We start from the raw sequence: 15315 nt of genomic DNA on the forward strand, positions 1-15315 counted from the left end.
GCATCATACTTATACAAAGTTTTCCTGTTCCATGCAAAACATTTGTATCAAAAACCTCACAGTAGTTAGTATAACTAGGAGAATGCAGTCATGTGGCATGCTGTTCTCTTTACAATGTGCCCAATTATAATTACTCTGGGCAAATTATTCAGATTATTTCCTCTGACATGCAATTTCGCAAGAGTTGCATACCTCTCTTTCACAGACATACCTAATAATTTCATAACCATGCTGTCAAACTGTCTTCAAACAAGCAAGAGTAAGATTTCACTATTAAAGGTGGTGGGTTGTTGTGCTGTTAGCTAAACTTGATCATTGTAAAGGGATCTCTGCAACCATAAGGTTTGAAAGTGAATTTTGGAGAATAGCTTTGGTATATATCAGATCCACAGGACTTTTAATTAAGTTGCAAAGTGGGAGGTATTCTTAGGGACGACTCCCTTTACTGTAGGGATAATAATAATACTGGGATTCAATTTCGGAGTCAGTAGTCCCCAGTAGTGGTTGTACACCACAAAGCAGCACTGCAGGTAAACTAGTGTCAGCTCACACCACTGACCAAGCCCTCCAAAAGCAGAACCAACACCACTCATGAAAGATGACAGAACTAGAATAGTGAACCATCAGTAAAACATGAAAAAAAATAAACACAGAAATGGGCTTACGCTGTTTCTGGTTTTACTTTTGTTGGCTTAATCCAAATCAATAAAATATTCAGTTTGGGAGTCAACATGTCATAACAACATAAAACATCTATCATAATGTTATTTCCAGTACCAAAGCAGGTAAGGGTAATACCATGCAAAGCCAGGCATCACACATGTGCACCAGCTCCCTTCTCTCTCTGGATTATTAGATTTGGCTCATTGGGAATGCATGACACAAGCACTCTAATCCAATTGGATCCAGTGTGTACAGTATGTAAGCTTTTTGTCACGGTATATTCTGACAACTATAGTTTAACACAAAGTGTGAATAAATACAGAAAAATGGCGATGGCTTGTGAAATTTCCAAGGTAATGTAAAATGTAGCATCTTGCACTAAGGTCACATAGAGAAGATTTCAGTATAGCCTTTAGCGTTATTGAAGATCATTTCAATGAGTTTTATCAGACCAAACAGACAAGAAGGAATACGGAAAAGCTTTCAACTGCACAACTCAATCTATTCAGCAACTCTACAACTATTCATCAACAGCACGTCTAGCCTGAACAGGTACAGATAAACTAACAAACGGAACCAACCTTAAGTTAACATTTATTAAAAGCAAGGACACGAATATAGCACGAACCCTGGTCAATGTAAATTCAGTACAAACTGGTTGACAAAGTTCACAACATAAAAAGCATTACTAATCTTGATAGGACATGGTAACCTTTCAAACTCCTATCAAACACCCAGTTACTGCAGTTCTCCAGGTATAATTCAAAAACAGAAACTAAACAAACACAGAATGAAAAAGCTTTATTATACCAAACAGGGAATGTGATCAAAACCTACATGTGACAAATAAGCTGCAGAACTAAATTAGTTAAATAACTTAAATCAAACTCTTCTTCTTTTCCAACTGTCTTGGAACTGTATCCAAACAAAGGACAATTACAACAATGTGCAGACCAGGGGGTTGTTTTAGAGTAAGTCTCCTACAGTGCCACTAGAGAACAGGACAGTATGTATCTTTGCATTTAATTTAAACAGTATGATCAAGAGTCCTTGCCAGGACCATTCAGCTCGCCTCTGAAAGAGGGGCCGATGCAACTGTATTCGATTCAGTACAGTTTTGAGTGAGCGTTCTTATAGAACAGTGGGTAAGTGCCTTTGCTCATAAAGAAACCACCAAGCTGTTCAAATTGTAGTATATGCACTTGAAAACCGGATCTCAGGCAACAACTCATCAACAACCAATTGATAAACCATAAAAACATTGTTAGATTACATCATAGTCCTCACATCGCACTTCTGAATCTGAAAACAGAGTTAAGCTTGGTTTATCAACAAGCACACATGTTTAGTAGGCCAAGCAGGTTTCTGAAAGGTTATCTTCTCTTCATTCCTCTTTTCTCCTGTGACCAGTCTGTGATGTGCTCGGTTTACTCCACTTTGGTGTAGTCCTCCACATGCCCCAGGACTTTCTTCCTCTGACGCATCATGTGGAAATACAGCTGTGGGAACACTAGAGGGGAGAGGAGGGAGAAGAAAGGAGTCACACTTCCGGTATCAATGACCACAATGACTGGGAAGTGGCTGAGCGGTTAGGGAATCGGGCTAGTAATCTGAAGGTTGCCAGTTCGATTCCCGGCTGTGAAAAATGACGTTGTGTCCTTGGGCAAGGCACTTCACCCTACTTGCCTCGGGAGAATGTCCCTGTACTTACTGTAAGTCGCTCTGGATAAGAGCGTCTGCTAAATGACTAAATGAAAATGTAAGTGAGGCAGGCACTTGTAAAGAGAACATTGGTATTGCCTAGCATTATTTCACAGCGTGCAGTGTTTACAACATGGCCAGTATGAATAGCTGCTGTGACCTAGATGACTCAACACATCATCAGATACACCTTAATGTGCAGGCAGAGGGGAGGAGTCGGTGCAACTTACGTGGAATGTAGGAGATCATGGTGAGGATGAGGAAGGTGTGGTAATCAAAGGAGAAGTTGTACTTGTTGGGCAGAGTGACAGAGTACAGGCCAGTCTTCTGTACATATGGCAGGGCTGCATAGATAGTTAGCAGCTCCCCAGTGACACCCATTGGGTACAGCACAATGAAGAATGTGTACCTGGATAGAGGGAATAAGGCACATTAATAACTATGAAAAAAGGATGTGCTATTAGACGCATATATTTTCAATATAGCTCTATAATAAGGTAACGGTTTAAACTGAGTAGTGCAATACCAACTGAACAATTATAATAAAAATCAGCACATTAAAGGCAATGTATTTCCCTGGTTAAGGGAAAGAATTTCACGCAAATACACTCCATGTCAAACATCACAAGTAAAAAAAGCTACTGAATTAGGTGAAAAACACATCAATGCCTTGCCCTGGCTGACATTGGAGGAAGATCATAATTTGCTACCTGGAAACACAGAAAGTCCTTCCCTATGGACTCTGGGGCTCTTAAAGACTGTTGCCATGGTTGTGAGGAAAAACTTGACTATGCAACAAACGTCACGACTCCCACACCATCATTGACCCTTCACCGCCAATAATGTCTATGAGTATCAGTTCTTTTGTATAATTGTTTTCTGTCGGTTAAGATGCTCCAATTTACCTGAGGGATGAGTGAAAAATATGACTTCCTTCTTATGGGAAAACCTGCACTGTAAATAACCATCAGTTTTAGCCAATCTGGTCCTTACCTTGCCCATTTGATGAGGTAGGGCAGGTGGTTGAGCAGGCTGAATGTGTAGAAGGAGTAGCGGATGATCTCTGTAATGGTCCAGGCCGCTACAAAGAGCAGGACACTGTCCTCACTTTGGACCTGTGGTGGACGGGGGGGAGATAGAAAAATGGTGAAAAGGGAGGTTGAGTAGGGCTTATCTACTTCATATTCAGAATCGGTTACAGCTGCAAGAAAACATGCATCTCAGGACATCCAGACATCAGTCCCCAGAGAGACATGAGCGGACACACAGCAGAGAAAAGCAGAACCCACATTCTGGTTGAGTAAATATAGGCTAGATGCAAAGGCATAAAGACACACCGATCATCAGACATGCACACACACATTGTTCCAACGCGTACATCAGTGTTAATAATGTTTGTTTCAAGCATGGTGGCTATTTCAGGCTTACAGACCTTGATGCCTCAGCAAGACAGTCTTTCTTTTGGATGGAAGACAACATCTAGGGGCATTGTTTAGGGATCAATACTCTTCTTCAGTCTATGTGTATAACTTATTATGAAAATGGATCAAAACCACACTGATATTGAACCTAACAATAAAAAAAAGCTGAAAGATCCAATCACATCAGCATTAGATAATCCATTATTTGAAAAGTAACAGTTGCTCAATGGAGTGATAGGACCAATAAATTGAACTGTATCAATACTCATTTGAAATTAATAATATAGCATTCATACCTCTCTGACACTGTGAGTCACAGCCCAGGTGAGGAACACTCGAGACATCACCTGGAATCCTGTCAGAACCACTGAGGACGGAACAATGCCTTAAGGGTAGAAAGATGAGATGATCAAATAATTACAAAATGTCGTTTTCATAAAAGACACAGTGACTAAGTAGAGTAGACCAATGAAGACTGTGTGTAGAGTTGGTCCCAGCAGGGGGCAGCACAGTGCTGTGTGCTGAACGACAGCAGGCAACCATAGTCTGTTAGCTCGCTGAGGGAAAGGTCAGGTTTAGCTTTAAATTTCAGATAAAGAGGAGTGGACTCTCAACCCAGAATCACACCACCAAAGATATACAGTATCTCCTTTGCACATGAGCACCACCTGGCAAGCTTCCCTAAACTACAATTGCTCAACCCTACATCTCCAAGGTCAGCAGTCTATGCAGTAGGTCCACATTCTTGGTTTACTGATGAAAAAGACCAAAAGGTGACAGGAGAGGAACTTACCCACAGCACAGTGCAATACCTGAAAAAGAATAATAGACATTCATTCGGGATACATGTAGAAGCTACATGATACAGAATAACAAATGTATCTGGCCTGGAAATATATATATTTTTTTTTAAACGTCCATGCTTATGTAGATATAGATAGATTCATAAGAATTGGTAAGCACAATGTTTAGAGCTTATATTATACAAAGTTCAATGTTTGATAATACAGTATATGGGTAAAAGCAATCACTGAAACACTAAGTAACTTTTGCACAGTTTGTGTGTGCATGTGTGTATGGGCATGTTTATCAGAAGTCCCCTCAAGAATAGTAAACTAAGGTACATTTTAACTTCTGAGGACATTTTCTAGGTCCTCACAAGTTCAAGTGCGATTTGGAACTGGATTTTCAATCCACACAAGGGCCCCAGAACTTGTGTGTGTGAATATCACAGGGGTGGAAGCTGAAGAGGCTCGGACATGTCACAGCGGAATTAAAACTGTGTTTTTGTATCACTTACTCATCACTAAATAGCAGCCATGGGTTACTTATGGATGGCTTGGAGAATACAGTATTTGTAAGGAGACACTGCCTTCACCCACCTCCAGGAGAGCACCAGTCTGGAAGAACTTTAGGGGCTTCTCTATGGAGTAGTATAGACCATGGTAGCTGCCTCTGGCCAAGTAAGCACGAACCAGGCCCACAGCTATCACCAGCCACCTAAATAACATACACATTCAAACCTTTTAAATTTCACTGCAAAGTAAGGCACAGTACAACATATTAGTTGTACAAAGCTGTAGGTAAAACAGCCTACTATAACAGAAAAGGCTGAGTCAACCGTAGGTTATGTGTTCTAAAGTTTCACCTGCCAACACCAACCAAGGTGAGGGGTGATCTAACTGGTTGGAATAGAACTACAATGTGATATAACAGGTTAGGATAGCACCCCCACTTGTGCAATCTGGCCATATAGAGGCTGTTGCTCAATCCTTAATAATGTTAACATATTCCACATGATCTGACCCATTACATTACTGTTTAAACACGCAAAATGTTATATGTACAATGATATATTAAACAGATATGCGATCAGTCTGCATGTCATTGACATGCTAATAGGACATAATACATTCATCGGGGGACAAATGCTTAACTTTTCACGACGACATCGCCACTTTATGGTAGATGATGAATACATGCCCTCTCCTTCTTGCACTTGAGCAACATTACAACAGTACCCCTGTCTGACAAATTATGACTTTACGATTACGGTGGTTTAAACAATAGTGGACTGTTTGCCTGCGGCGGCATATGCTATTTTATTAGCTTGGGACATCTGCAAAAGTATTTTCCTCAACACGAGTTTATTATTAGATTACTTTTCTGGTAGGCCTCTGCTCTGGAATTGATGGTACATAAATGCTAGATACGGTTCGAATAATCGTGTCTCGATGCGAGTATGTGCCAGTTGTATCCATCCTTCTAATCCATGAGGAATTATCACGCTTGCTACTTACTCGGCATAGACTACAACAGGAAGTACAGAATTAAATGTACATACCCAGCTGTCATAACCACGTTATAAATAACCAGATACGCCGTCGCCAGGGCACCTGGCCCCCTCTTCTTCTTTTGGCTCACATCACTGTGAGCTGTTTTGGTGCTCCCCATAGCAGGTGCTGACATGACTGAAATCCACTTGACGATGCCTGGTGCTGATAATTGCAATCGGTTCACCGACTCAGGAAACGAAAGGCATAAAGGGCAAGGGCCGCAAACAATATTCAGGGTATGGTTACAAGAACGCGCGCCCCCTACTGCAACATCACCATAACGTATCGGAAGACATAGAACGCTTGACACGTTAGGTAGCAAAAAAAATAAAAAAGTAACAAGACGCAGATAAAATAATCAAAAAATATAGTATTCCTCTCTATAATACAAGAAAAGAGTCAACACGTATTCCATCGATTTCTACTGTTATTCCACATCAGTTACTTCATTCCAAAGTTTAGGACCCCAATAGAGATGTCTATGTACTTGCCTGTGTGACAGACAACTAACTAAATAGTATTGTATTAAAACATACCTACATGATGACAGGTTCAAACTGAGATTCGTTAAAGATGTTAAAGATATGTGCAAATGGTGTATGTGACAAGTATCTTTATATTTAGCTTTTAATTACATTTGGTCATTTAGCAGATTTTAATGATCATCGGGCATTTGATTGGACACCCAAGTTTACGGAAGAGCAACTGGTGAAAGTGTACACTTTGATGGATGAGGAAGGGAAAATATTTTATTAAAGAAAGTCACAGTTTTCGCCGTTAGAACTTCGTTTTGCTAATAAAGATTCAACATGCCTTTATTTACCCAAAACCCTTTTGACCAAGATGTCGGTAAGTTAAGCTTTTTATTGCCGTTGTTATTAGACTTAGCAACCTAACATAGCTAGCTCGAGCTACCTACTAGCTAGCTGTATTGCTAACCCTGTTGATTATCTGGCAAACTTAGATAGCAGCTTGCGAGTGCACTACACCGATTCCTATTTTCAACAGATGGGTTGCTAGCTTGGTAGCTTGCTAATTACTGGCATAAAGCCGTCAGCCAGGCTGTCAAAACGGAAAAACGTCAACCATTCTATTGTTTCTGATGACGTCTGGGATAGGCTACATTTTTATGTTAGCTACTAACAATGTATGTCAATGTACAGTAAGCGTGATTCGTGCTACAGTTAACTTTAGCTAATCTGTTAGTGTATAGTAGTGGGGATATTAGTATGAGCTAGAATATTAGCTAGCTTACTTCTATGTAGTAGCATTCATTCCACGGGCCGCTCCCTGTCAAAATGAATACCCCCGAAAGATCAGATATTGTGCAAACTTAGAACAGTGTAGGGCCAAGTGTTTCATTTGTATAACCGCCTATGTACTGCTTGTTAGCAGTAACTATAACTCTAGATTGAAGTCAGACTCGATCTGAGAAAGAGAAGCTATCTAACTTACTAATACGTTACATATATAGGTCACCATTATCCCTCAATGCAAATGATACATTTAAATCACCCTTGGCTTTAGTTTGTCAGTCCATCTTGGAACATTGCTTTTCTTTGTGGCTAAAATACGATATTGACATCACTAGCTGTCACTGACTCACTGTCGTAGTCTAACCCAGCAAGTGAGGTTTTTTAATTAGCTATATATTTTAAACAATAAATACGTTGGCCCAGCTGCCATGGCAATATGGTGACAGCAATAGCGGGTTAGGTATGACGTCATCATACTTTGGACTTGTATTTTGTTGTATTCATGATATATATTCATGATCTGTCACATTCTCAGAGAAAGCAACCAATGAAACCAACACAACAGATGACTGGGGCCTCATTATGGATATCTGCGACAGGATTGGAACAACACCCAATGGGTAATCTGAGAAGAACAAAAACAGCCTATCTCCAAAACAACAGCATTGTTTACTTACACCAGCGCTGTTTTCACGATAAAACAGTTGGCCCATGTATAAATATGCATTCTATTTTGAGTACAGCTGCATCCCCATGCATGTCGAATCATGGATATAGATTTTAAATGTTTTTCCTGGAGCCCTTCAATGTTATTATTTCCATTCCTCCTATATCTAATAGCTATGTACCTGTCCTTCCCCAGAGCAAAGGACTGCCTCAGATCCATCATGAAAAGAGTCAATCACAAGGTCCCACATGTGGCCATGCAGGCTCTCACTGTGAGTTCAAGCTGTAACACCCACCCTTTTTTCAGACCTTTTCCCAATCTTTATTTCTAAGTAGAACAGACAGTCCTCAGCTTTGATGTGACCAATTTAGCGACAGTTTTATTTACTTTTGTAAAGGATTGTGTGTCGAATGTGATCATTCAAGTTTGCCTGTTGCTGGAATTTCCTTTGGGATCAATAACGTTAATAGAATTGAACAAAAAAAAATCGAATCCTCATTCCTCTTCAGCTGTCAGTGTAGCTCAAAACGATCTGGGCTCTTGGTTGTCACACAGTTGCTTCATTGGGCCCGGAATGCTGTGGAATAATCGGGGTTGTTCAGGGCAGTCTGACAAGGAGGGATACTGTGACTATGTGATCATTCTCTTTGAGTCATCACGCGTAAAGATGTCACATGATTCTATTATTAGACCTCTCCCTCCTCAGCTAAACTTCCAAAGTCATTAAGTCGTGCATAAGGATTTAAACGTCTTCACCTTTTATTTATATGCTGCTCAATCATTTAACAGATCAAACTGGATGCACACAGTGTGCACACCAGACCTAGCTGGATAGGATTTCAAACACTTTGATACCCCTGGATGAAACCTGAAGAAATATGATTAAGCTAATATGTCTCACCTGTTTTGTAGTTGCTAGGAGCCGGTGTCGCTAATGCTGGAAGAATCTTTCACCTAGAGATCTGTTCCCGAGAGTTTGCCAGTGAAGTGCGGGCGGTCCTGGGCAGGGTATGTTTTGTCAATATGGCTTAAATCAGGTCAAACCTTCCTTTATTATTGTTATTATTATGGTATTTCCACCATTCCCACTGTTTCGTTATGGTATAATAGTCACAGGCTGAATTTAGGTAGTTTCCGCTCTCACCTCAGGCTCACAACAAGGTGTGCGACAAGCTGAAGGCCTTAATGATGGAATGGGCGGAGAGTTTCCAGAAGGATCCACAGCTCAGTCTCATCAGCGCCACCATTAAGTCTCTAAAAGAGGATGGGGTGAGCTTTCCCTCAGGCTCCCAGGTAAAAACATCCATGATAATTAACACCTATGTTGATGTTACTTCAGTTTTATTTACATTTTTCTAAATATTTTTTTATCGTGTTTGTCAATGAGGATCTAACTGCAATTTCACTGTGACATTCTACTCTATATACTATGTCCTTGGCCTTGTCTAGCATCCACTCAAGTCTTCACTGCTTTCCTATGTGTTTTCCAATATACTGTAGCCCTGGGTGTAGCTTGAGCTTACATTGGAATTTCCTCTCCTATTTTATGTAAAGCCAGTCTATCCATGTGAAGAGTTACAATGTTTTGTGAGTGTGTGGAGCAGCCTAGCATCTTCGTGATCTTCATTTCTTCCTTGAAGCTTGCATTGGCATGCACACCCTTGTTTTTTTTCTTCACGCAAGCGAATGTCACGTGAAGTGGTATGTGTCGATACGGGGCCCTTGTGCATGCTCTGGCCCGGATAACAATGTTTGCTTAAAAGATTGTACAAGCTTTCCTGTGGGCACTGTTGCATGGCTTCTTCTTATAAAAAGAGCAGTGTTTAGTCTCTCTTGTTGATCGTTGTGCATGCTGTATTACTTATAAACTCCTAGAGGTGGCATCACAGAGTATGCTTCTTTTGCTTACCCTCTACCCCCCCCCCCCCCCCCTCTCTCCCTCTCCCTACCATAATCACCTCATTTGTTCTGTGTTGACCGCAGGGGTCTAGCTTGAAGGTCAGCACACCTGCAGTGAGCAAAGCCTCTGATGACGACGACCTGGCCAAAGGTAGACTACACCCCTTGCCGTACGCAGACAGTTTGATATGTAGCTGATGAACACAATTTAACACACACACCCCCCTCCTTCCCTCAGCCATCGAGCTGTCCCTGCAGGAGCAGAAGGTTGAGACCCGCCCCCTCATGGTGACCTCTGACCCCCCCTTCAACACTAACGGGGGCAAGGATTCCAGGAAGGTGCGTGCCCTCTATGACTTTGAGGCGGCGGAGGACAACGAGCTGACCTTCAAGACTGGGGAGCTGATCCTTGTCCTCGACGACAGGTAACTGGCCGGTCAAGTCATGAAATTGGTGTCCCTTTTTCAAGATGGTTGATCTCATAACATGATATGAAATGATGTGTGCAGTGATCCAAACTGGTGGAAAGGAGAGAACCACAGGGGAATAGGTCTCTTTCCGTCCAACTTCGTCACTACAAACCTGAATGACGAACCTGAAGCGGGTATGTTTTCCTTCATTAGTACCATGGCATGGGTCAGGCCTCGGTTTTGCAATACCTTGCTCCCATTTATCCCGGTCATCATCAGAGTAATGTGTAGACTGATGGGTTAACCAGCCTTGTCTTTCCTCAGTGGCATATGTGGAGAAGACGGAGATTCCCGAAGAACCCTGTATAGAACCCAGAGTGGAACCGGAGCCTGTCTTCATAGACGAGGTGGGTAGACAGCAGTGTACAACCATCACGACTATCTGCTCAACCATTTGGATCTTTCTCATCCGCACTTTAAACTCCCCCATTTCCTTCTCCCTTTCTTAACCCCCCCCTTCATGTCTTCTTCTCTGTTTCTCTCTCCCACTCTCTGTTTCTGCAGGAGAAGATGGACAAAACACTGTTCCTGCTTCAGAACAAGGATCCCGCTGATGCAGCTCTGGACGACTCCGAGCTGGTCCAGCTGGAGGGTATAAACTAGTCTTTAATGCCCCTATAAATCCAGGTTTTGGCCACCGGTGCTGCAGCTGGCTCGACTGTGTACAGGAGACTGTCCATTCAGACTGGAGTCTAATTCATTTGTATTAATCCCTGCTTCTTACCTCCCAGGTGCCTGTGAGCAGATGAACCCCATGATTGACGAGAAACTAGAAGAGATTGACAGGTATGGTGAATCCACCTTTCCCCACACAAAGCACACCTCACATAGTTTCGTGTGTGGTCCACCCACCCGAGGTCAAGAACCCGCGAGGGTTTGTCCGACACCGCTTTCATTTGTTCCTCTCTAAACGCAATGCGTTTATCTCTCTCACACGCGTTCTTTGCCTGACAGGCAACACTCGGAGTTGTCAGAGCTCAACGTGAAGGTGCTGGAGGCCTTGGAACTCTATAACAAGCTGATGAACGAGGCTCCGTTCTACACGGCCTACTCTAAGATGCAGCCCCCGGCTCAATACCCACCTGCCCCAGCTGCAGCCATGCCGGTAAGACTGGACTGTCTCTTGTTTTATTTATGGATCGAACGAATGATGGACAGATCAGGAAAAAGGCCCGAAGATAACGATTGAAGTCCCCGTCTGGCTTTTAAGTTATGGATGTGTGTTAAAAAAGAAGAGGTGATTTGTACCGACGCCTATTTCTCACACCTGACCCAGTGACGATACGATCTAGCGGGTCTCTAATGTCCCCCTGTGGACCCCGTGACCACGTGCAGCTGTGTTTTGTCTGCTGCGCTCTCTTTGGTTTTGTCACCATGATGGATGACATTGTCACTCCCCTGTGACGGAGAGTAATGGCAGCTTCAGTGGTCCTGCCTGGACACGAGCTCTGCTCACTTTCTGTTTGGTCCGTTTTTTGCACAGTGTAGCAAAAAAAAAAAAAAAAACAAAGCTCCCCCTCAATTTAACACTTAGCACACACTCACCTTGGCTGGTCCTGTTCTTTCAGTGAGAGCTTTTGACCTTGACTTTATGAGGTTGCTGTTTCTTTAGGGGAGTAATCCATTTGTTAGATTTGATCCAGAGTCAAACATTTGTTTAGTCATCTAAGGGTTCCACTTCTCTTCCTGTCCCCTCTTTTTCAGGGTTATCCCGGCCAGCCAGGAGGTGCCTACATGCCCCCAGGGATGTCCCAGGGCCCCCCAGCCCAGACCTACATGGCATCTGACCAGCCAGGACCCCTTCACTCTCTCCCACCCAACAGTCAACCAGCACAGTACGTCAGGTAGGTGTCTGCAGCCTGTGTTTTAAGCCTGGGAACTGCTATGGCTCACAAGCATGTGATTGCTAATGTTGCTGTCCTTGGTTCCTTCCCATCAGTGGCATAAATGGGCCCTACATGAGCCAAGCTCCCAGTGCCGCATACCCTCCCCAAATGGGGGTGGCCATGGACATGTCAGCCTATCAGAATGCTAACTCCAGCATGCCTCCGGGCCCGTATCCAATGGCGGCGCCCTCCCACCCAGCCCCCCAGCCGCAGCAGGCTGCCTACTATCAGCAGCCCCTCCTGTAAGGCCCGTGTCTGTGTAGGGATTCCCACCTTCAGACTTAACGCAACACCGCAGAACCAACCGTGCACCTGATTGTCCCCTACCCTCCTTTCTCGTCCTGATTGAGAAAATGATGCGTACGTACGACGATCATCAGAGAAGTCAGCGCAGAGGCCACTGTAAAGGAAGTGATGTCGCCGTCGACCGGCGGGCGACCCACAGAACAATACGGCGCATTTTTGAAGGGATGACCAATTTGCATCTCAAATTGTTGGAATGTTGGAAATGCAAACTGTACATACACATTTCTCCTGACCTACTTATTGTGTCTGATACACATACATCAGTTACTACAAGATTTTTGTTTTTAATCAGTCTTTTATTTTAAATGTTTGTTTTGTTGATTTAACCTGTCTTTCTTGTAGATCTATGAAGGAGGTTGTGGTTGGACAGTGTTTCCTCTTATGTCCCTCTCACCAGCATCAACCATTCTAGATTGCACCGCTCTGGGTCAAACGTTATGAAGTGCAACACATTACATAGCCACTGTATATGGTATCTTGTACAATAACAATTTCTTCAGAACATGTTCAGTTTCTAAAATGAGCTTCCCATTCACTGCCTTGATGCACTCTGGGGCGTTAGTAAAGACAGACTTGATAGAGAGGTAGATGGAGTAATTGTTGTGCGTGAGTGTGTGTGTGTGTGTGTGTGTGTGTGTGTGTGTGTTAAGATATGTTGATTGAGTTGTGATCGTACTTGCTGCATTGGAGGTTGAGATTATTATTTGTACACAAATCGAAAGTTTGTATAGAATTTGTAGATGGAAGAAAGCGTTATGGCTTCTGATAAAGAACAGGTTTTGCCATGGCTTTTGTCGATGTAGAAGGAGCCCAGACAGACCGCAAACCTTTTGAGGGGCTTATTGGAAAAGGGTTTCTATTCTATGCCTCCGCTTTTGTTTGTATAATAATTATAGTTTATTCATGTCGGTCGGTTTGTCTAGTGGGGCATCATGTTTCTATAAAGAACCTATTCTCAACATCAGTTGGAGATTGCTTCACTCAAGACATCTTTTGATATGCAATGCAACACATTTCTACATTGCATGGCTATTTGCAGTTTTTCGTTTTAAAATAGATAATTGCAATGCTTGTGTATTTGTATTTTATTTGGTATATTGTGTACCCAGGTGATATAATTTTATGGTTTATGAATGTAAGATTGTAGTAACTTACTTCCCTTATTTTTTGACTTAATTTTATAAGAAAATTCAAATAGAATTGGTTTTCATACACATCATGACCAACTTTTGTGAACTGGCCATTCAAACTGTAGTTTTAACATAAGAGATACAGTATTTGGCCAGTGGTCAGTTTGCCCTGGAATATTTCTGTGGGTTCAAATTGAGGACCACATTTCTCATCTGACATTTGCTTTTCTTCCTTGCTAGATAGTAAAATATGATTCAGAGCTCTACACTTTATTTTCTTTACTTGCCTCATTAAAAGGTATTGTATATTAGATGTAAAATATCTGGTTTTGTCAGCATTGCACCTTAACTTTGTAAACAGTTATGTACCACTGGATGCCTTGTTTTCTGTAGAAATCGTAATTAAAAATACTGAAACAACTTTAGGAAAGGAATTCACCCTGGAAGCTGCTGTATATCTTTATATTTAAAAAGATTCCAGGGAAAGTTCCTATCAACTGGCATAATATTCCCATGTTTTGTATCAGGGTTCTTCCTTATCTTGTGTTATCATTTTAAATACCCTTTTGTAACACAGTGAACTCTAATATTCATCGAAATAAAATTGACCTGTGTTCAAATTCATCTTTTTATGTTTGATTGTGTTTTTCTTGCTAATTGCATTACGCTTTTATAATATTTTCCTTCAACTTTTTAACGTTTTGATGAAGGTATTGAAATCGTTTTCAGGACTCCTAGATATAGACTTACTTTCACACATATTGTAATATGATATATTTATATTTAGTCATTTAGCAGACGCTCTTATCCAGAGCGACTTACAGTAAGTACAGGGACATTCCCCTGAGGCAAGTAGGGTGAAGTGCCTTGCCCAAGGACACAACGTCAGTTGGCATGACCGGGAATCGAACTGGCAACCTTCGGATTACTAGTCCGACTCCCTCACCGCTCAGCCACCTGACTCCGAATATGATGCCATATCTAACATGGTGAAAAGGGGATCTGTTTATTGAGATTACAATCAGTAGTGAACAGTATAATTTGTAAAAGGAAGGGCTTGGGCTAATAAGATAGGCTAATATAAGTGAAGAAAATTAAACATCCAGGCATATTAGGTTCTCGTGTTGTTTTCTATTTAAAGTATGCCACAGCCATTTTAAGTATTTTGATATAGAACAACACTAAACAGAACATGTTCTTGAAGACAGATGAGTCCTAACTGGCTCATATTATGTAATTTCCTGCCAGGGAAGTTAACACAGCAGTGGTCAATCAGAGGTTATTTATTCACTCAAGATGAAAAAATAATTTCTTATCACCTTTCATCCACCCATACAGTTCTCAGCTGTCCCAGAGTGAAGCCTTGACTAGAGACCAATGACGCATTGGCGGCCTGTCACAGTAATCGTTACCTGGGAGACACAATGATTTATTCATCAAGACTTATGAAACTGCACTATACTTCTGCAGATAAATCCCTGTAGACACTTTTTCTGAAGCCACTACTGTAGGAAGAGGGCCAATGGCCTAGGCTTTAGGAGTTGATTGACAAACAAAGCTTACACTGAAATGCTGATCCA

At 41.9% G+C, this 15315-nt stretch overlaps 2 protein-coding genes across 3 annotated transcripts; one reads left to right on the plus strand and one right to left on the minus strand.

Moving 5' to 3' along the window:
* Positions 1–1447: 1447 nt before the first annotated feature.
* Positions 1448–6313, minus strand: hacd2 (3-hydroxyacyl-CoA dehydratase 2). Of its 2 annotated transcripts, XM_067260030.1 has the most exons (7): positions 6130–6313; positions 5168–5285; positions 4579–4597; positions 4082–4170; positions 3358–3479; positions 2595–2773; positions 1448–2173 (listed from the first exon to the last, which is right to left on the minus strand). In XM_067260030.1, the coding sequence occupies exons 1-7, from the start codon at positions 6252–6254 to the stop codon at positions 2091–2093; spliced, it is 735 nt and encodes a 244-aa protein (XP_067116131.1). In that variant the 5' UTR covers positions 6255–6313; the 3' UTR covers positions 1448–2090. The 2 variants fall into 2 exon arrangements, with proteins under 2 accessions (XP_067116131.1, XP_067116140.1); XM_067260039.1 differs by lacking the exon at positions 6130–6313 and having other exon boundaries at positions 5086–5196.
* Positions 6314–6831: 518 nt separating this feature from the next.
* On the plus strand, positions 6832–14349 carry stam2 (signal transducing adaptor molecule (SH3 domain and ITAM motif) 2). Its single transcript, XM_067261962.1, has 14 exons — positions 6832–6970; positions 7913–7997; positions 8240–8315; positions 8957–9052; positions 9194–9337; positions 10028–10094; positions 10182–10368; positions 10453–10547; positions 10678–10760; positions 10918–11005; positions 11145–11199; positions 11368–11518; positions 12118–12257; positions 12353–14349. Exons 1-14 carry the CDS (start codon positions 6931–6933, stop codon positions 12543–12545), a joined length of 1500 nt encoding a protein of 499 aa, XP_067118063.1. The 5' UTR covers positions 6832–6930; the 3' UTR covers positions 12546–14349.
* Positions 14350–15315: the final 966 nt, after the last annotated feature.

This window comes from Osmerus mordax, chromosome 2 (genome assembly GCF_038355195.1).
Source record: "Osmerus mordax isolate fOsmMor3 chromosome 2, fOsmMor3.pri, whole genome shotgun sequence".
Lineage (NCBI taxonomy): Eukaryota > Metazoa > Chordata > Actinopteri > Osmeriformes > Osmeridae > Osmerus > Osmerus mordax.